This window comes from Ursus arctos, unplaced genomic scaffold, assembly GCF_023065955.2.
Source record: "Ursus arctos isolate Adak ecotype North America unplaced genomic scaffold, UrsArc2.0 scaffold_6, whole genome shotgun sequence".
Taxonomy (NCBI): Eukaryota; Metazoa; Chordata; class Mammalia; order Carnivora; family Ursidae; genus Ursus; species Ursus arctos.
Window position 1 is genome coordinate 54,721,006 of NW_026623078.1, and position 23,622 is coordinate 54,744,627.

General features: G+C 32.9%; 1 protein-coding gene across 1 annotated transcript in view; it reads left to right on the top strand.

The window, feature by feature from the left end:
* Positions 1-23,622, top strand: part of RIMS2 (regulating synaptic membrane exocytosis 2) — a 626,259-nt gene that overhangs the window by 454,507 nt on the left and 148,130 nt on the right. Inside the window, exon 26 of the mRNA XM_057307663.1 lies at positions 19,911-20,011. Within this exon, the coding sequence (XP_057163646.1) occupies positions 19,911-20,011 (101 nt within the window). The remainder of the gene's footprint in view (positions 1-19,910; positions 20,012-23,622) is intronic.

The following is a 23,622-nucleotide window of genomic DNA, read 5'->3' on the forward strand; positions in this document are numbered from 1 at the left end:
CCAATTCTCCATCAGTTCTTCTGTATTCTTTTTTTTTAATTTTTTTTTAATATGGTACGTATTTTATTGTATCTTCCCTACAACTGTGTACAGGACTCTTTCTCAAAATGATTTGGGGCCCTTTCCTTCAGTGTCACTTTTTACCTTTTGAGTACATCCACTCACACCCATCTCCTTTGTCTATGTCTGTCCATTACACGATGTGACCACAGAAGAAGTGGACTCCACAAGGAGAAGACATGCAGGTCTGTCTCTTCTACTGCTTTTCTTTGTTATTTTTTCATGTATCTAACTTGTTTCAGAAATTTTTACTATTTTTTATTCATTTCATTATTTTTCATTTTCCTCTAATATAACAAAATGTTAAATCTTACAGGCATTTTTATTTTAGGTAGTGATATATTCAACTTTTAACAGCACCTGCTCCAATTAGATTGATAAAATAAATTGATTAATTTTTAGGTAATATGTATATATATGTGTGTGTGTGTACATATATATATGTGTGTATTTTTCCATAAAAAATAAAAATAACTAACTCCAGATCCAAATATATGTATATGTATATATGCCCATACATATATACGTATAGATATATAGTATTTAGTCAGTGAGATTAAATTAACAAATTAATCATATTTCATTCTTCAACTTATTTTAGACTTAAACCTCGTTTTCAACTTTATTTTACATAATTCTAAAAGTGTTTTATTTTTATCATGAGTTCTGCAATATGCTAGACATGTGGAGAACACTAAAGATCTAATACATGTCCTCAACAAGCTCTCAATATCACTGAGGAGTTAAAACATGTGGGTAACATGCTGTGTTTATGTGCCAGTATGGATGATTCTAGCAATATGGTCTACAAAGATATAAAGTCAAATAAAATCTGTTTGGCTACATGGCCAGAAAAGGCTTCACGGAAGAAATCACACTTGAACTGAAACTTGAACATTCATTCAACACTCATTTATTAAGCACATGTGATGTGGTACTGTTCTAGGTGCTGGAAATAATAGGACACACAAAATAGCTCCCTATCCTTGCAGGCTTTTCTAGTGTGAGTCTGACAAGTAAATGCAATAATATTACAGGTGCGATGAGAAATCTATGTATGTAGAATACAGTGGAATCATAAAGGGTGGTATGATCATTTCCACCTGGAAAGTATGGATTTAGTTCAAGAAAGACTTCATAGGGGAGATAACATATGAATTGAACATTAAAAACTAGAAAGATGTTGCCCTCGTGTGTAGAGAACATTTCAGGCAGAAGAAACAATATGGAAAAAATGACTTCAAACAAGTTTAGGCAAAAGTAGACAGAGGAGTGTTTCTGAAGATCATGTAGGTATTGAAACATGTAAAGGAAGAAAGGAACAAGATCAGATAGTTTTTCCTGGAAATATTACTGTGGAAGCTATGTAAAAAATGGACTAGAGCAGTAAAAGCAGAAAAATCATTTATAAGGTTATTGCACAGATCACTAAAGAGATGATAATGGACTGACATAAGGTATCAGTAGCATAGGAAATTGATACATAAGTTATAGAAAGATGTAGAATCTGTAGGACTTTGTCACTGATTGGTATTGTTGATGCAAGAAAAGGAGGGAATAAGATCATTTCAGGTGACTGAAATGTATGGATAGATGGTGGCATATTCTGTCAGGTTAACGAATGTAGGTTGAACAAGTTTTAGGGAAAAAAATAAATTCAGTTTGAGGATGGGTTGAAGTTGACATTCCTTTGGAATATTCAGGTATGGCTGTCTAATAGAGGTGATTGGATGTATGGGTCTGGAAACTCAGCAGAGAAGTCTGGCCTAGAGACATGGAATAGAATATCCCAACACTTAACTGAATCCACTGGAATGAATGGAATTGTCAGAAGCATATGAAAAATAAGAGAGCCAAGAATCACATTTCTGGGATTACCAACATTTATTTACATATAAGGAGTGGATGAGAGAACAAGACCCAGAAAACCATGATGAAAGGAACTATTGAAAGACAGTAGGATATCCAGAAAAGAATAGAATTCAAGAAAGGAAAGTGTTTCAAGAAGGGTATACTCCTCAGAAAAATTCAAGAGTAGAACAATTATTGTTAAACGACAAAACTGACCAATAAGGATCTTTGCCTAGTTGGTATTAGTGAAGTTGTAGAAGGTGGAAGCCAAATGGAAGAGAAGAAAAGAGAGATCTAAAAAAAAAAAAAAGAAGAAGAAGAAGATGAATGTAGACTTGGTGAATGAATGAATGGCTTGGGGAAATTATAAAATGAAGAGTAGCTACCGTGGGGGTTACGAGAAAGAGCTCACCAAAGATATGTAGAAAGATGATAGTTTAAGTGAAGAATTTAATTTGTGGTGGCATTGGTTCTCTAAGATTGTGTGATTGCCTTATTAGCACACTTCAGATAAATTGTTGGAAGTTTGTGGGCAGTTACAATAGAAAGAAAAAGAGGATGAGGATGTTGAGGGTAGCTGTCAAGGGAAGTGTTTAGAATGATGTCCAAGGGCGCCTGGGTGGCTCAGTTGGTTAAGCATCTACCTTTGGCTCAGGTCATGATCCTGGAGTCCCTGATCAAGTCCTGCATTGGGCTCCCTGCTCAGTGGGAAGTCTGCTGCTCCCTTTGCCCTTCACCCCGCTTGTGCTCTCTCTTACTCTCTCTCTCTCTCTCTCAGATAAATAAATAAAATCTTAAGAAAAAAATAAAGTGATATCCAAGATAGATTAGGTAAGATGCTAGTCATGTGAGATCATGTGTTCTTGTTAAATCATGTTCAGATGCAGAGTTTTCTGTGACCTGGAAGTGAAGCGTGGATTACAGTTTGGAAAGGAAGGCAAAGTAACAAATTTTGATGTTAGAATTTTTATATAGGCATTGGAGTCACTGATGGCCTAAGTTTGACAAGAAATGGATGAAGGAAATTGCCCAGGAAGAAGACAGTAGCAGCAAGAAAGTATAATGGTATGAACATAAAAGGAGTAAATTTTATATGAAATGGAAGAGTAAGCATGTGGAAGCAGCAGAGCAGATCTAGAAGAATGCTGATACCACTTCTGGGATTCCATATTACTTGAAGTATAAGATTTTGAGCAGTTTCTCCTCAAAATGTTTCTGACGGAGGTACTATTTCTTATGGAAGGGTCAGCTTTCCATTCGGGCTAACAGGTGAGATGAGCACTCTGAGATGCGGCTGAGAATGCATAAGATTTAAGTAAAAGGAATTGGGCTTCAGAATTCATAGTAGAAAGACTAGGACGTGGAAAGGAATTCGGGAAACAGTAGACAAAGAAGCTCAGGATAGGTGTGGCTGAGGGTACAGATGGGAAAATGTTACGAAAAGAATGGATGCTAGGATAAGGAAGGAATGAGCTATTGAATATGGTACAGGAGAAGAACAAAGAATGTAAGCTAGGCTTTGGGACGGGGAATTCAACAATTGAACAAAGGAATCTCCAGGATAGGAATAAAGGTAAAAGGAAAGCACTTAGTTCAGGGAGTTTGAAAATTAGGAAGAGGAGAAGATTGATAACGGAAGCAACTTTTCTTAAGAAAAGAATCAATGCTATGTAGGACATATGCAGAATGGTTAAAATACAGAGGAAAGAGACTTTTGTTGTGTTAAAGCATCAGGTCCTAAATTACTTGTAATTTTTACCTAAACATAACTTAAAGTCTTTCTTACTATACACGTCAAAGCCGTTGTAACTATAGAACTACAAGCTTACTGTCCTTCCGGTGGGAGGAAGCTGGAGTGAGCTTTCTCAGTTCTAGTTGTAGACTCCCAACACCATTAGGGGGACTTGATCTTATCAACTAGCCCTGCAGTTAGGATTCCACAAACTCTCCAAAGCCTAGACATAAATGAAGACTCATGCATTCCATTCCAAAGGAAATATGAGAAAGGGGGAGATGATAGAGAAGATAGTAAGAAGAGCTTCAGAGAAAAAGGAGATAATTTTAGAGAACGGTAAATTTTGTAACAAGCAATTCGGAATGGAAATTCAGTTGGAAAACTGTTTAGTAAAAGTTTGGTGAAGCTAAAGCTTTTCAAAAACTGGAGACTGTGACCAATAAAATAATATCTTTATTAAATTATCATCACATCTCTAATGAACATGTGAGTTGGTTGCTTCTCTGTATCAAACACTACCTATTAATACTTCGAGCCAAAATGTGACGGGAAAATAATTTTGTAAGGCTAATCATTTTCCGACATTGAGTTGAAGTGTGTATTTTACATTTTACACCACAAAGGACCTTCATTTCTGTAAATAGGTCCAAATATGGTCATTGCAACACAATTCTACACAGCGAACGAAGGAACGGAGTTTGATCACACATTTTGAAGCAGCAAAAAAAAAACCCACTAATTTTAGCTCTCACAAATAATAACCAAGTTCTTTTAAATGAGAAGTAGTGAGTTTTATTAGGGTTTACACTTTTCTTCTTACTCTTAAGAAGTTTCATATGACAATTGTATTTTTTTTAGATAATTGTAAAACAGATCTTAGAGACCATTTGAAAGAGAGCTGGTGATACAAAAGTGATTTTAAAAATACTGTTTGATAAGTTCCATACGATAACATCTGCTCATGTTTTTGAATTGAAGTTTTAACTACACAAATTTTCAGAATTACTTGCAGACCCGGTCTAGAGCATCTAGCGATCTTAGTGCTTGTGTAATATGTGTTTTACTCCTAAGGAGATCTCAGAAACAAAAGATGTTGTGTCAGCCATATTTCTTACTAATTCCTTAGGTAAATTATTATATTATAATTCCAATTATTTTATTATTATGTTAACTAATTATTACATTATTATAGTTGGTTCTGTGTTACATCAAGAGTTTTGGAAAATATGTTTAAAAATTTCTATTTCAGACTGGTCCATTGGTCTGCCAAGTACTAGTGTTAATTTGAAAAGCTTAACAATTCAAGTTGAATAGATTTTCAACACTTCTTAATAAAAATACAACTAGGAATAAATAATATATCCTTTGCATTGTAACTAATCTTTTCTAAATTTTTAAAATTTATTTTTAATTCCTTTAAAAGTTTTCCAACATTTTCGAGATATAATTGGCATTGAATATTGTATTAGTTTGAGGGGGCACCTGGCTGGCTCAGTAGGTAGAGCATGTGACTCTTGAACTCAGGGTGGTGAGTTCAAGCCCCACATTGGGCATAGAGATGACTTAAAAAGACAAACATTGTATTAATATTAGTATTAGTACAACACTGTGATTTGAATATGTATAAATTATGAAATGATTTCCATAATAAGTTCAGTTACCATCCTATAATTCTTAATAAAATTATTACTTCACTTCCTGTTACGGTTAGCTAAAGGAAATTTTTCAAAAATAATACAATTACAGTATTGTTTTTAACATGAAAACAGTTTCTCTTTTTTGTTTTATTTCTGTGATTATCCTGAATGTTGCCCCTTGAGATGTGTTATTCCAAACCTGCATTTCAGTTTTTACAGATTTGCTTGGCATATCTGCCATGTTCTGAATGCTATGTGCTTTCACTTGACATCTTGTTCTCCTTGTATTATATATATCCTAAAAGGTAAAGAGAAGTGACATTAATTGTAGGGGAAATTTACTATATCTATGAATATGCACACATATAAACACGCATATAAGCTGTTACTGAAATCTCCCAAAATCTTTCAGTTATTGATTTATTATCAGTCTTAATATTACACACAGATTCTACCCATTTTCAGGTATTTTCTATGCATTAATTCTATCCTACCTATATTTAATGGACTCTATTATTGATGAAAGTCTAAGATATAGATACTCAAGATTTGCTCAGTCATGAAAACCATAACTCTGTAGTATACTGAAATTCTGCTAGAAAATGTAAATCAGTCAGTTCCTAAGGAGGAATGGAGTGTCAACTCCCTGTTGATTACTGTGCTGACTACCTTAGACGTTACAAGAGACACTGCAGCTTAGAATAGTTCATGTAAGCTTAAGTTTAACATTTTATTAAGTAGTGTTGTGGTATTTTAACCAAAAAAGTATCAAATGAAATATGAGTATATGTGCATCTATATAAAAACATATCGCATCTATATGAAAGCTCCTATTAATAAGGTACAATACTTAAGACTAATTCTCTAAAGCTCAAATACTCAAATATAAAAGAGAGTTTAGAAAATTCTTGGAACTTGAAGTAATAGGGATAGCCACACTTGGAATAAGAATGGTCTTGAGTATTTCTTCCTTGGGTGGGTGGCGTGAGGGAAATTGGAAAGATTATTAGAATAGATTATTAGAAAATTAATATTAATAAAAGAAAATAGAATAAATTATTAGAATAGGAGTCAAGAGACCTAGTTTTAGCTTTAGTCTTGCTAGTGAGCTGTGTGATCCTAGACCCATAATTTCAGATCTTTGGGTTTCAGGTGTCTCACTTTTAAATTAGGGTTTGGAATGCATAGTTTTTAAATTTTTTTATAGATAGAAAGTTCCATCTGCCTTGGAAGATACAGCCTGAATTTAAGATATTATTGCTGAATTCTCAAAGTATTGTTCGTGCACTCTGAATACTGCAATATTCTATTTTACCTTGGTCTGTTGTCCGCCTTAGCTCTATTTCCTGAAAATTTCAGTTATTGAGGAAAATATTTGTTCCTATAAGAAATGTTAGCCGAGAAGCAGTCTTAGAGCACAGGCTCTGGGACTAGACTGCCTGATCAGCCCCACCACGTATTTGCTGGGTGATCCTGACAAAGTTGCTCTTTGGAGATTACTCCTCTCAATAGCAGGGGGGATGATTGTACGTCGAAGGGTTATTGTGCGGTTTAAATTCATTAATATATGATCTGTAAATCACCTAGCTGCAGTGTCTGGTACTTAGTAAGCACTCGATAAGTGAAACTATTCTTTTTATTTTGTAAAATATGTTAAAAACCAGAATTTTTATTTTGAGTCAGGTGTATTGAAGCCCAGGCATTTTGATGTGTGGTCCTTCATTCTATGATACAAAATTAGTTATTTTTGTTATGTGCATCACAAATATCTTCTAGTAGCTTGTGACTTCCAGTCCAGGACGTGGCTGCCATAGAAGCCCGAGCATGAGAACTGCTGCAGCCAGACCAGAGAGCTTTGTCATTTCCGGGCAACAGAGTTGGGTAGAAAGCAAGAACATTTGAAATCCAATCGATCTGAATTCTAATCCAGTTTCTGTCACCCACTAGGGATGTGACTTTGGGCTGCAGTTAGATTAAAGGGTTAATTATGTTTTAATGAAAGCATACAAGAGCTTTTCTCTGAAAAGAGCAGGACTTTCTAAGAATAAAATGAACACATTTCTAAGTAATGAAATTTAAAAAGAGAGATGACTACAGTGAGACAGGTATAAACTTCAGAATCTCAAAATCAGCATAAACAAATTGAAAGGCAAACAACAAACTGGGAAATGTATTTGCAGCAACTCAGAGTATTAAGAGGGTTAACATCTGAATCACTTTGACAAATGAATTATGTAGTCTATAAAATTCTAATAGAAAAATGGCCAAAAGACATGTACAGACATTTCACTAAGCAAGAAATTTAGTGGACGGTAAATATATAAAAAACATTTCATTCCAATCATAACCAAATAGATGGCTTTTTAAAAAATGAGATACTGTCTTTCATCTGTTTAAAAAAACAATGATTGAATGCTGGCTAAAGTGTGCTACAAGAATGGAGGCATAATTTAGTATAATCTTCCTAAAAAGTAATTTTTCAATATAAATCAAGAGCCTCAAAAATATTCACAGACTTTTGACCTGATGGAAATAGAATTCATGTAAAAATATATGTACCAAAGTTTCACTAAAGCATTATTTGTAGCAATGAAAAAGATGTTTCCGTGAATGTTGAATAATGGGGGGAATGGCTAAATAAATTATGATACATATGCAACCATTCAATTGAATAATTTTATTGCCATAGAAATTAGAAACACTTAGGTCTGTATTTTTTTGTAATTTGAAAAAAATTGAAAGCGATAACATCTGTAAGGAACCTATCATAGTGTCCTCTCCGTACTAGAAAGTAAAAAAATGGTAGTTCCTATTAATTATTACTACTGAAACCAGTTATGCCGAAAGTTTCATTGTCAGACAGATATATAATGTAAACAATGAATAACAAAATTGAGTATTTAAAATGAGAATAAAAGTAAAATAGGAATAAAAATCCAAAGCAGAGACTATTAAAATGTCTATAAAATAGCCTAATAATACGTAAACTTGATTTCGCTAGACTCAAATCCTTCTCTAGGTATCAAAATGGCATAATAAGCTTTCCTATAACATAATTGGCTTCTATAAAGGAGAATTTATGCCTGAAATTTTTATTCGAGTGGTGGTAAGGTATTTCACATCCGAAAAATGCATTTGTTTAACAAATATCTACTCAACATTTTTGTATGCTAAACCTTATTCTAGGTGCTGGGAACATAACAGGTCTCTCCTGTCATGGAAATTATATTCTTGGGAGAGCAAATAGTCACTGAACAAGACAAGTTTAGATTATTATAAGTACTATTATTTAAAACCCTTATGTACTTAGTGTGACTCGGGTGGGAAGGCATTATTTTAGATGGAGCAGTCTAGGAAGTCTTTCTGAAGAGGTGATAATTTGAATTAAACCAGAAGAGTAAGAAGAAGCAAACTATGCAAAGGAGCCAGGAGATAAAACGTTAATTAAGATCAATATACAGCAGATAAAGTCAGGATGTTTAAAGTTCAGAAGAGGAGAATGATTTTTTTCTACAAATCTTCCTTTTCTGAGAAGACATTTAAGTGTCCACGATGGATGAAAGAGTTTTAAATATTGAAGATTTGCAGGAAGATGAAGGAATAAAATAGAGCCCTGGACAGTAAAGTTATGGTTAAAATATTTTTTTAAATCATTTGAGTTGAAAGGAAAGGATAATATGTAATAAGTTAGTAATCAAGTTATTTAGTATTAATTTGTACACGATACTAAGTATTCATTAGCACATGGTTAAAATTAGTTATGATTGTTTTCAGATCACTTCCTTCCTCTTCGCTCACTTAAAGCTCTATACTTTTACATCTATAATGAAAGCATTATAATACAAAAGGGTTGGTATGAAAGATAAATCAGTTTCATATGAAAGAGGGTAAGTTGGCATGAATAATGCTATATTGAAGGTAATTGCTAAGGGAATTTAAATTAGATTACAATTCAACCGAAGAGAAGGATGTTATTTGACAGACAGATGAGAGTCTCTTTTTATTAGCCTGTGTGAAGGCTTCAGGGGTGAGGTATGGGATGTGGGAGTAAGGATGAGGAAGGGAACTGATGGTAGGAAAGGCAAAGTTTAATGGAAAGCAAAGAGATAATGAGTAAAAGTGATTAGATTCATTAATTATGTGACATAACTGAGGGGGAGATCATAGTTATAGATTATAAGGTCATGAAGAATGTGAAGGAGGTTGATAGGCCATTTCAGAGTAAAGGAATGAGAATCAGAAGGAATCTTTAAAAAGAAGATTAAACATTAAAAATGACTATATTATAGATTAAGGTTGGGTCATATGGAAATAAAGTATGACCAAAAAAAAAAAAAAAAAAGCCAAAGAGAAGATGATGCAGTTAGAAAAGGAAAGGGGGGGGGATGTTAAAAGGAAGGAATGTTGGAGCAAAAAAAGAATCAAATAAGAGTTGGGTGCTATGTGAGTGTATGTGAAAGAGAGAAAGACAAGAGAAGAGAGTCCTTTCATGACTTAAGTATTTCAGATCATAAGTTTTGGGAAACAGACCAATCTCAGTCATCTGCTAGTTATATGACCTTGTACAAATTTTCTAATAAGTAAAATTGTGAAAATAGTCCTATCACATACAGTTGTACTGATTAAGTGACATGATCATAATACATGCAAAGCTCTAAGCACAATTCTCAGCATGTGCGAAGTATTATTCTTGTTAAGATCTTAATTATTCAGGAACATTAGAATTAAGTTCTAGAATACAAGATTTTAACCATGTACTCTTAAAAGCCTTGTTATATTTTATTTTCTATGTCTTGATCAAGTAAAATTAAACATTGCTGAAAAAAATTAACAGCTAGACGGAAATCTGGTCAGTGGTTATCTGGGCTTGCAGGGAGAGTATTGACCACAAACAGGTGACACCAGGGAACTTTTTACAGTGACAGAAATACTCTGTATCTTGATTGCAGTGAGGCTGAATGCCTATATACATTTGTCAGATGTCGTAGGACTTTGCACCTAAATAGTGTCAATTATAATTTATGTTTGTATGCCTCCATAAATCTGACTTTAAAAATAACTGAAAATACACAAAATTTAAATGAATTTTTAATATATTACCCAAATAGTACTAAATATATGCTAATAGAAAATTTTATTTCATCTGACACATCCCAAGCAATTAAGAGCCAAGTCCCATCCCCAGATAGAGTTCAGGGGCATGGTAATGGATGGGGTTAGCCTATAACTTCATAACACAGAGAGAAGAGATGACCATAGTGGTTAAACTAGCAAACAAAGGAAGGCCTAGAGCTCTAAATCTGAAACAGTGGTCAAGAAACCAAGAAAGAGCGAGAAAAGTATTTACCGTTAACTGTTGCAAGAACAGGCAAGACATAAACAAAGGTATAGATTCTGGATATTCTGGATATTCATTAATAACAACTAAAGGAAGAAGAACAGATACTAGAAATAATGTTAAATTGTTTTGGACAAACTGAGTTTTAGGTACTGATGGAATATCCATTTAGGGATGGCTAGGAGACAACTAGAAATGTGCATCTTAAGCTTACAGGAGAGGCAGGAGCTAAAGGTAAGAGCCTTCAGCAGTCAACATTTTGGATAATTAAGTCACCGTGGTATAAATTATTTTAACCATAATTGAGTTTAGGACCCATTGTAAGTACAATTTTTATTTCTAGTTTACAGATTGAAAAATTAAGGTACAGATCAGTTAATAACTTATTCCAGTCATTCGAAACTGGAATTTAAACCTAAGCAATTGGGCTTAATGCTAAAATCCATGCCCTTAACCTCAGGTAATGGGGTCTTTACCTGTGACAAGGGAGAAGATATGGAAATGTTAAAGCCAAGAAGCTGGGACATGGGCAGTGAACACCATTAGAGAACAATGCTAGATGTCTAGAAAAAGGAGAAAAGGAAGAGAGGAATTCAGAAGGGGAGATTTAATTAAGTCAATAGAGACCAGCTCATTCAAGTTTGCAGTTTTATTTAAGATCCTCAGTGTAACTACGTATTCCTACGTGAGTAGTTGGAAAGTTGAATGACATTCAGCCTGGTCTGTCGCTTGGGCTGGTCTCTCCTGGTGTCTGCATCGAATCCTCATCTGTCTCTGAGAGTGATCCTACCTACCTTTTATTCCTCTTTCTTCTCAGTATTGAACAGAAGCATTTCAGGAGATGTCCCTATTCGGGAAACATTTAGGATGCCTTCCTTTGAATTCTGAGGGACATGAGTTACTCTGTATGGTTCTTTTAATTCCCTTGACTGATAATAATCATCATGAGCACCTATGGAAAAAGATAAATAGTTTGATATACAAGCATGAGTATTATTTAAAATCCCTATATTTAAATAGTTCCTTTTCTCATTGTAAACAATTATGCCCAACTTAGGTGATCCCAATTTAATGGAAAGTATTTATTTAGCTAACATGTATATGTACGTATTATATATATAGATATATAATCTCCTTTATCCATTCATCAGATAGATCCTTGGGCTCTTTCCATAATTTCGCTATTGTAGATAATGCTACTAAAACTTTGGAGTGCATGTATGCCTTTGAATTAGTATTTTTGTATTCTTAGGGTAAATACCTGGTAGTGCTATTGCTGGATCATAGGGTAGTTCTAATTTTAACTTTTTGAGGAATCTCCATACTGTTTTCCAGAGTGGCCACACCAATTTGCAATCCCGCCAACGGTGCACAAGGGTTCTTTTTTCTCCACATCCTTGCCAGCGCTTGTTTCTTCCATTTTTTTATTTTAGCCATTCTGACAGGTGAGGGGTGATATCTGATTGTACTTTTGATTTGCAGTTCCCTGATGATGAGTAATGGTGAGCATCTTTTCATGTGTCTCTTGGCCATCGGTATGTCTTCTTTAGAGAAATGTCTATTCATGTCTTCTGCCCATTTTTAAGTTGGATTATTTGGTTTTTGGGTGTTGAGTTTTACAAGTTCTTTATATATTTTGGATACTAGCCCTTTATCAGATATGTCATTTGTAAATATCTTCCCCATTTCATAAGTTGCCTTTTAGTTTTGTTGATTGTTTCCTTCACTATGCAGAAGCTTTTTAGAGTAAACAGGCTGTCGCAGGAGTTTTAGAAATGCTGAAATGAAACCTAAAGAAATGAGAACTAAAGAAGTAATCAGTATGAACAATAGCAAATATCAAAAAAATTGATTTTGGGGGGATTTATATTGTTTGGGTTTCCATTTTTATTAGTTACATACCTTAGAGCCAACATTTTGGTAATCATTACCATTTCTTTTCTATACAATCTTTGTGAGATGGTTAGAATTCTTTATATAGGAAAAAAATTGACAGACTAAACACAATTTCATAAGCAAAATATCTAACTAATTGAAAATCCAAAATTTCACCATGTGTTTGGAATCATACCATGACTATTTTTTAAAAAGAATTTCGAGTATCAATATTAAGGCTAAATACAAGTTGGAATGCAGAGATTTCAATTTTAATGTAATGTGGGCAAATTTAGATACGTTTTTAATTATAGCACATAGAATAAACTATCTGAGTTTCCAGTATTCATAAGAAAAAATATATGGGTCTCTTCCTAGAATAGGCCTCATTACTGTTTTTGTATGATGGACATTTTTATCTTTTTATGATTTAAGTTAATATTCTCAGCGTTTCTAAGTATACTTAAATTTCTATTTCTAAATTAACATAAATGTAAAGTTGCGTTTAAATTTCTTCATGATGCTCCTCTCAAACCTTCCATGCAATCTGCGATATGTATATTAGTGGATGTAGTTGAAATATATCTCATGGCTATGTTAATTGGGCCCCAGATGTGGGACACAGTGGTCTTTCATAATATGTCCTACCCAACCATAATAAGATGGGGACAAGTCGTATACACAGGGCAATAATATGTGCTGCTCTGTGGATCATCTCTTCCTCAAGGTAGATTTTATCCATCAGGAAAAGGTGGGAGATTCCAAAGTGCTTAACACATATGGGGAATAGTTTATTAACTCAATGAATCTGATTCATGTTTCTATCTTTTATCAGTGGTTATTGCACTTTCTCTTAAAAGCAATTTTAATAATAACCATTATATTCCTTCTCTGAAAAACTTTAACTTGAAAATTTAGTTTATCCTGTAAGATACATTTTGTTTTTTCAAAGAGACAGGAATTGTGACTAACAAGTTAAAAATAACTAAGTTATTTGAAAGTTACTAATATTTTCTTTTAAATACCTCACTGTATATGGGGGGGAGGATGTATACAGTAAAACAATTACACTTGAGCTAGTCTAAGAGATCCTCCTAGTCTCCTATATTAGATCATCCTGATAATTCTTTTTGCTGGGCAAGGTCTCTGGTTTACGAAACTTTCAATACAGTTTGTGTCTATCTCTCTGCCTCTCCCAGCCAGGCTCACTCTTAAGATCTCTCTCTCTCTCTCTTTCCTCCCTCCCTCTTTTCCTTGTCTTTCTCCTTCCTTCTCTTCATCTCGTTTCTGTCCCTGTCCCTGTATACACACACACACACACACACACACACACACACACACACACACACAGTAGAATGCAATACCAGGGCAAACAGTAGGGATTTCTAGACCACTTTAAACTATTTATATTGATGAAATAGATATGATAATATAAAAGAACAAACACTTACACATTATTTGGCCTCAAAATAACCAACCAGATAGTTTTATAGCAGAAGGAATCATAAAGAATATCTGGTCCAAAATTATTAATTTTACAGATAGTGAATTTTATGGCCAGAAAGGTAAGTGTGGTGCTTACAGTTATAAGGCTTGTGAAATCAAGACTTGAACCCAAGTCTTGTCTCTTCTTATCTTTTAAACCAGTGCTGTTTTTAAGACTTCGTTCACTCCTGTGTATCATAAATATACCCATTACCCTAAATCTGGACAGTTCCAAAGTCCCATCAACTCTGTAATGGTTATCTGCCCTACACTCTCCATACACAAAACCCTGACTTTCCCCCATAGGCCAGAGATATCCCGATTTTAAATGTTGAAACTTAAAATGGTGCTAAAATGCAAGTCTTCTGAACGATAAAATCTCAGTAATTCTATTTACTGAATTCAGGTGTCAAAAACAGGTATACTGTTTCCTTAAATCACTGAGTCACTCCTGATAACCTAATAACGTATGTCCTAAAGTAGTTTAAATACCAGTTTCTTTTGCCTGTAGGGAAAGGAGTCTGTGCAATATGCTATATAGCATCTCCTTTGAAGTATTACTTAATGAGTATGGCAGAGAGTTAACAGAGAAGTAGCAGATAGATACACACAGCAACAGGTAACCTAATATCTAAAATAGGTAGTCAAGGTTTAGAACGTAATTTAGAAGCCTTCGAGCTTCAAGGTAGTACAATCGTTTTGTAAGTTTCTAGAGCTTTTATGTTTCAGTTAATTCCATGTTTCACTGAGGCACATATGGAGTTCAGTTTTCTACATTCCTAGGAGCGAGCAGAAGAAAGATCATTTTATAAGCAAACACATTATAAACCAAACCACATTATATCTTCTTTCATTCCCAATATGTTAGCTCCTCGTAACCACAGTAGAAATATCCTCAAAATTGATTGATTTGGAAATAAGTATTCCTCGAAATATGTGTATCTTAATTGCATGGGTAAGATTAAGTGTGTTTGAGCAAAGGGAAAAGAAGAGAGAGAAAGGCAAACCAAGAAATAGACTTAACTATAAGAACAAACTGATGGTTACCAGACGGGAGGTGGAAGGGGCATAGGGGAAATAGGTGATGGGGATTAAGGAATGTGCTTGTGATGAGCACTGGGTGTTGTATGGAAGCATTGAAATCAGTGTATTGTACACCTGAAACTAATATTATACTGTGTGTTAACGCACTGGAATTTAAATAAAAACTTAAAAAGATAAAGTTTGTTTATACTTTAAAAGAAAATGCTTCCGTTTGCCCCAGTACTGAAGCAGAAATAATCTGGTACGTAATTTATAATTTTTATCTCAATATTTATTTCCATACTTTTTAAATTTAACTCGTTCCAATGTTTGTTATTCTCTGCATTACATGTAGTTGAAGAAATAATTTAGCTAACAAAAGTGTACTTTTTATGAGTTTCTAGTATATAATAAAGTTCTAGTATTAAAAAAATCAAAATTTATTAAGTGATTATGAAGAAGTGATTATGAAGAAATCATTTTAAAGTAACTTCAAAAACTTTTGCTGCATAATTTCTTAAGTCCCACATTTGAAAAACCTGATAAGGAAAATTTTAAAACATGCCAGGTCACTTTTTGTTTTAATATTCATAAAAAATTGAAAAGATCTGCACTTTATTGTGTTTGGAAATATTTCTCATTAATATACCATTTTTGATCAATACACCCAAATGCTTTTATTTAACAATTAAATATATATCCCTAAGATAAATTAAGCAATGAATGATTGTGTATTTGCATTTTAAAAATTATTTAACATTTATTTCCAAAGCACTTTTATCAAATCATGACAAAAATACAGGTTTCAAACTGAGTAACTTGTCCTTTTTCACAAAAGCACTATGTTTTGTGTTTTTTAAAGTAATATTTTTCTTCTGTATAGTACCTTTGTGGACATTTTATAAACTAGATATTGACCCAAATAAGAAAACAGTAGCACTTGATTTCAATAACCAGCAATAACTGCTAACATTCTGGTGTATAAATCTTAATTTTTCCCCTCTCGTTGTCTTTTGTATAGGTTATGCGTATATATATTTTTATGAATATATATATATTTTAAATTATAGTTTATAAACTATAGTACTATATCACCATTTAATCTGTTTTATAATTACCGATTGTGATGTCTTTATTTTACATTTATATATGTCAATACACATGCACATCAAAGGCATTCTTTCTCATGGATGCGTCCGTTAAGTGCAGTTTACTATCCCCTGTTGTTGGCCATTTAGAGTTTCTTTTCCTAGGCCTTTACAATTTTCAAACAATGTAGCAATAAGTATGCTTGTATGTACATCTTGCACATTGATTTCTTTAGGAACAATCCTGGGAAGTGAAATTTCAGGTTCAAACATAGACCATTGTAAAGCCCTTTCATACAGAGTACCAAATATGTTGTGTTTTTGAGCAATTTACTTTTTATCATCGTACATCAGGTACTTCAGAAAACATTCATATAAATCACTATCAATTTTTTTGTCAAAAGCTGTCAATGACTGTCAATCTGAGAAACAAATTTTTTCACAGTTAACAGATATTGAAAGACAATAAAAATATTCAGTAAAACTCAAGGACAGTATTTTCTTTTTGAATTGCTTAGCCTTTGAAAATAATAATGTAACAAAATACTACCTTTCTTTTTTATCTCACATATTTTTTTTATTCTTCTTTATCTCATTATATCTTATGTAGTCATTTTAACAATTTCTATTCCAGTCCTCTGACTAGTGAAAGACATTAATAAGTTATTTTTATAGTCTATCCTACTGAAACTGGAAAATAGACATAAGTAACCACGCTTTCTCCTGTAATAATTGTCACCTTGAAGTGGGCAGGTAGAGATTGCATATATGGTTATACCTTTTTCTTTATGGCACTTTATTTGGTACATACCTACATGCATTTAGAGATTATGTGAATTTGGCCCTTTTAGCTTTGTTCGTTTGAAATATGTTAATTCTGTCACTGTCATCATTGTCTGTAGTCTTTTGTTTTGTTCCTCTTCCACTTTGTATTTTCTTGGAAGAAAAGTTTGTAAACTAGGATTCAATAGGATAGTTACCAAAAGTAATTTTTTCCTTTCCTCAATGGTTTGGCAAAATATACTTAATTTTAAAAATATGTTTCTTCTGTATGTATAAGTAATATACTTCTTTAACCTCAATCAGAAAAATGTCTCAGATAATATTTTGTCTTATGCTCAGATTCCATTTATTACATCTCTCTGTATTTTATGAAAATCAATTTGATTTGTTAAAGCTACACTTTATCCATATTGTTATCAAGTGTTTGGGGGAGTTTCAACAGAAGACAGTTTATATTTCCTATGATGGATCTTTTTGCCAGTAGGATACTTTACTGTCTAAGGATATCATTGTCTGTGAAGTGTTTTCTTTATGAGAATAGGTTGATAAAAATGTAGAAAAGAAATGGAAGACTTCATAGGAGCCAAATAGTTTTGGAGAGAGGAATGTCTGGTTACTGTTTGTCCTAAGGATTAGCCTGATAGGAGAATTTAAAGTTGAAAGTTAAAAGTGTATTTACCAGTTTGTTGACTATATATCCGGTAAGATGGTCACTTGAGATTTCATTAGTTAAGGCTCTAACAAAGAACTTTCCGTCTAAGGTTTGTCTGTAGATGGTAATTGAGTCTGGAGAGGAGAGATGTGTTTGAGATTGGAATTTAGGTAATAACGTATTTAAATAATTATATCACTCTATTTGCATCTTTGTTTACTTATAGCAAATACAAATTAATATTCTTCTGAGCCCCCTCCCCCACAATGACTTGGCTCATAGACCAAATCGGGTGTGCTGCCTGTTTTGTAGATAAGGTTTCCATAGAACAGTGACGCTCATTTGTGTATGCATTGTCTATACCTGCTTTCATGTTATATGGCAGAGTTGTAGAAAATACGGTCTGCAAAGCCTAAGATACTTATTATCAGTCCTTTACAGAACAAGCTTGTCAACTCCTGCCAGTATATATCACATTACTACCTGGTAATTAAAAAGAATTTGATGTAGCTTCATAGGAGGCTGATGTGCAGAAAGTAGTCTAAATATTAGAAAATGCATATATATGTATGTATGTGTGTGTATATATCTATATGTATATATGTTTAAATATGAATATATAAAATGTGTTCAAACTTCTTTGTCTGTTGGTGCTATTTATATTACTATACTATCTTGCTACCGTGATATCAAAATGAAACTTTTTAAAAGAACTTCCCAAACACTCAATTTAGCTAATATTCTTTAAGTACGTATAATTTTTTTGATGCAGGGATGGCTTTTTTGTTCCCTTGCCCTTGGAGAAAATAAATATATTTACCTGAGAATATCTCTTAAGGTACAAATAATTTCAAAATTGTATTTTCATAAGCTAATAGACATTTATACTTCACTGTAGTTCACATTCATATCATGGAGGCACTCACTTGATTTTATGTATCATTCAGTTTATATCAATATGACACATATCCCTATTTTATAATTTGGCACAGACTTAATCAAATCATTATTAAAGTGAGACTCTTAAAAGGAACAAATTGCCTCACTTTATTGAATAGGTGACTTAAGTTAGCTGTTATACTTAGAGGTCCTGTAATATAGACTCTTTATACATTCTTTTATTTAGGATTTTCTTACTCCTTTTTGAAATTTTTTCTTTTTTTATCTTATTTTAAATTAATCGGTTTTTACTTAAAATTTGTTACCAATAAGAATTATCTGATATACAATGAGATTTTTTTTCAGGATAAGTATTAAAATACTTTTTTTTGAATAGGCACACTTTTGTCTAGAGATCTTTACTGCTGTTTTCAGGTTATGATGTTAAGCAAGGGGTATATATGTGTTTGTTTACATTCCTCCCCACACTCAGTGGTTATAAATTTATGTGATGACATGTTGTTGTAGATACCCACTTGGGCCCAGTAAGCTATGATTATTTTTCCCAGTTTGTGGATTTGTAGTATACAATTGAGATTTTGTGAGCATATTCTCATTATGCATATTTATGAGAAATGGAATTTTCCCATAAAATCTCTTTAATAAAAGTTATAAATATACCTTAAAAACACTTTTTCATGTTTGCTAAGATTTGCTAACTGAATTTAGCTCTTATTCTAACCAAAGTTTTTAAAGACCCTCTTGATATCTATAATTGATGTGTTCGGTGGTAGGACCTGTTATAGAGAGTATTAGTCTCATTTTGTAATAGGCTTACCATCTCACTTTCTCACCTCCTTACATTTTTTTTTTTGTTTTTCTGAAATGATTTCAGTTACACTCTGTGCCTTTACTGGCATAGTATGTTCTCAGGAGTATTATTCCAACTGCCTCTTTCTTGATACTAGTTCTAGAAAATTCAAGTTCAAAAGATCCGTATGTAAGCTTGGGAAACCTGCTTTAACATGTGGGCTAATTTTATGATAATAGTTTCTAAACACAATTGTAAAGTTGTCTTTGAAACCAATTAGACTTATAGCTATTTTTCAGTAAATAAATCAAATCCTGATGAATTCTAAGCCAAAGTTTTTATTTCTAGTATTACTATTGTCAAGTTTATGTGCTGTCACATATATTCTCCTGGACATACATGTACCAGAAAGTGTTTTCTATCTAGTTAAGATTTGTTGTTCTGTTAAAATTCATTTACATTTTATTCAGATTAAATTTTTTTCCATATTTAGTAATCATGCTTTTATTCACCAAACTGCATACTTTAAATAAATCTAAGAAATAATATGACATTTTAATTTGTACGTACTACCTTGAATGAAAGTAATATATCAGCCTAGCATTTCTTCTATTATTCTATTATACATCCTGTAAGTAGGGCTCAGAAATAAGAACTGAACATTAATTTTATGGGTTTTTTTCTACTCGATAGGTGCTATGGATATAGAGGAGAGAAATCGCCAAATGAAAATTAACAAATACAAACAGGTAGCCGGATCAGATCCCAGACTGGAACAAGATTACCATTCAAAGGCAAGACATTTTTCTTTTTAAAAGTTGTAAAATAAACAATTAATCATATGAAACCGTTAGATTCTCTTCAACTTCTGAACGCAGATTAGTTAGACACAAACATATAATGCAACGGCCCTGTGATACCAAATGCTAACATTTATAGTGTGTTTATATTCCAACATTTAGGGTTAGAAATTGTCTTATTAAAAAAGTCATTATATAACGTAGGAGATTAAAGTGATGAAACTCATAAATGATCTGAAGAACAAATCTTTTAGAATTTTTTATTTTATAGAATCTATAAGGTCCTAACACCCTCAGAAATGTTTAGGAAGAACAGCTGTGGTTTTCCCATACGTAGATTTTTTTTTCAATTTTATAGTATTTTAATTGAACCTGGTTTAATAATGAGTTAGTGGAACAAAATACATATTCACATGAGATACACGTTCAAAACGGTTTTTAGTGAGCATCTTTTTGAGCTACTTTGTGGGAATAAGTTGAGGTATGAGGTTTACCAGGGAAGATTCTTGCCCTTCATTGCTTTTATATTTTCAAATCATTTTTAGGTTCATGATACTATTCATGGTCAAAGTCATGAAAAACTTGGCTCTGATGTACCTATTTAAGATTTAATAAGAGAATGAAAGTAGCAAAATTTACTCATAACACTTAGTTACTATGTGTTCTGTGACTTAGTAATGTGATCATTGCAATCATGTAATATTTGTGGTCTCTCTATATATAGAAAAGCAGTTTTGATTTTTATACGCTTAGGTCCGTTTTATCTCCGCCTATTTAACCTTTAGTTCCTCTCCATGATACTCCATTCTTTGGTGAAGTCAAGACGTACTAAGTAAAGCATAACTGGCTATATCGGATATGCATGTGTGGTAGGTAGCGTACGTTTTAGTTTCCCCACTGTACAACCTAACAGAGGCAGAGACTCTTACATCAGCATCGTCTTCCAAATCACCAGTCTCTTCCCCAAATTACATAAATACTGACATGGTGAATGTAGAATTGTTCATCACAGAGTTCTGATGTACTGGAAATAACACAGGCCTAAAGCCAGAGAAAGGTAAATTCAAGACAAATAAACAAACCCTTGCCTTTACTCAGCAGTTTCTAAAATAGATTTGTTTTCTAAAATAAAAATATGAATAACTACAAGTAGGCTCAATGAATTTCATAGATAATAGTTTTGTAATGATACAGTATTTCAGATGCATACCAATCTTTTGAGCTTAATGTCAAAAACGATATGTCTTCCCAGGTACTTTGTTGGTATTTCTTCTTAGGTCTTTTGTGGCATGTCTTATACTCTAATGTCTCATTTATTCATCATATATAATCCAAAGACCAAGGCATGTAGTCCTAATAAAATAGGATATTAAATTTCAAGAAACATGTCTTCAACTAACATCAATTTTTTTTGTTTATCTCCCGCTATAGTTTAGGAAAGAATGTAGATGATTTTTTAAAGTACATATAGTACTCTCAACAGTATTGTCAATGAAGAGATGAGTATCAAGGGAAAATGAAGTCAAGGCAAAACAAAGTAACAGAGGAAGTAAAGCTTGTGAACAAAATGCATAACGTGAGATCCTATTTACCTGCCGCATGTGAAGCATATATTTTGACTGTGAGCTTCCTAAAAAGCAGTAAAGACAGAAGGGGAAACTGGGTTGGTTGTGTGATTCCCATTGTTTATACAATAAAAACAAGTTCCTTAGATGTAATACCAAGGATTCTTGTTATAGATAACAGAAATTTGCTATAGGAGGATGGACCAATGGAATATAATAGGCATGGCTCCAGATTTTTTTTCCAAAAAACGAGTTTTGATTCCATTCTAATTCATAAATAAATTAATTCTTGAATCTTCAAAGTTTTATAACTTTGATACCAATTATTTTGGGCTGGAGAAAATTCAAATCTTGGCAAAGGACTAATTATAATAAGCAATGTAATTTCATAGGTATTCTGTAAGGAAGTGGTTTCCTAAGTATAATCCCAGACCAGTGGCATCATCACCTTAGGACTTCTAGAAGTGCAAGTCTCTGGCCCACATACTTAATCAAAACTCTGGGTGTAGGGTCCCTATATTTTAACGAACCTACCAGGTGATTCTGATGTACACCAAAGTTTGAGAACTACTACTCTAAGGTGAGCCGCTTATAAAATTGACTTCCTCGATTAGGGTCTTAACTGGAAGCCATGATGAATGATGTCATTGAAAAATGGAGACTGAGATTAGATGATCTGACACCTTTACAAGGTGCTCATAGTTTATAATATCCTATCTCTAAGAATATCATATACTTTATCATTATGTTTTCAGTTACTGAAGTTATGCATTCAGCTTAACTAAAAATATTTTTAAGCCATTAAGGTACAGCTTCTTTAAAGGATCCAAAACACAACTTTATTTCATTACCCTACAAATTATTTACTGATGTGGAACTATCTTTGCTGGGTCATCCCATCATCCCTAACTTGATTTTCCTCTGTCATAGATCAAAAAGAAAATTACAGAAGATACTTTTTTAGTCAAGGGTACATATAGATTTAGTTATTATTCATTTTCATACTAATAGTTTCTTAGATTAAAATTTTTGATAACATCCATCTTTTTAATTATACATAAATAATTAAATATAAATATAGCTTATATTTCCATTATTTTCTACTTTATTTTGATAACAAGTATTAATTTAAAGCTTGCTTTTGAGACATTAGTACATTAGATCTAATTCTTGACAAAAATCATTTACAGATGACAGAACTAAGATATAGAAAGGTTAAGTAATCTGCCCAAGTTCACATGGTCACTGAGTCCTGGAAAGTATTTTTCATAGATGATCTGATTTTCAAATTTAAGATGACAAAGATCAAATCCAAAGCCTCAGACATATGGAGCGTATGCTGTACTTCCGAGCTATATTCCTGAAATTTCAGTAAGGCTACTGAGAAGCTTTGGTGGGATCTAATTAGTGTTAGTGAAGTGTTTTTAAATTACACATTCTACATTTTAAATGGCATTGCCTCCCTGAATTTTTCAAGCTTTCTGCATTGATAGTTGTAAACAATTCTTACTAAGTTTTTAAAAATTCTCCTTAGTAACTGACTCTGAAAGCATCTGTAGAACAATAACTATTAAGTTACTATCTAAGAATATTTTAAGTACACTAGGAAATTTGAAGACAGAAAATTTTTATTTAGTAAGAGCAGTCAAAGGCAGTGCAGACATGATTCCTATTTAATCAGTGGATGATTTCTCACAGAGTTTTCCCTCAAAACAGAATTTAACTATGTAGCCAGTGCACCCCCGTGCCTCTCTTTATCCCAGCTTAACTCATCTGTTCTACTCTCAGCAGAAATTTAAGGAGTAACTTTGATTTTTTTCTATAAAATCAATATTCTCTGCTCTTCGTTGGTTCAGAAAAAAGTGATTTGTCTACTAAATTTAACAGTGCAAAATATAATTCAGCATAGACCAAACTATCCTTCTGTGAGTTATATAATTGTTAACGAACAGAATTAGCGATAATTGAATGTCAAACAATATGTAACTATACCTGAAAATTAATATGGAGAATTTGATAATGCTTATTTAAATATATAAT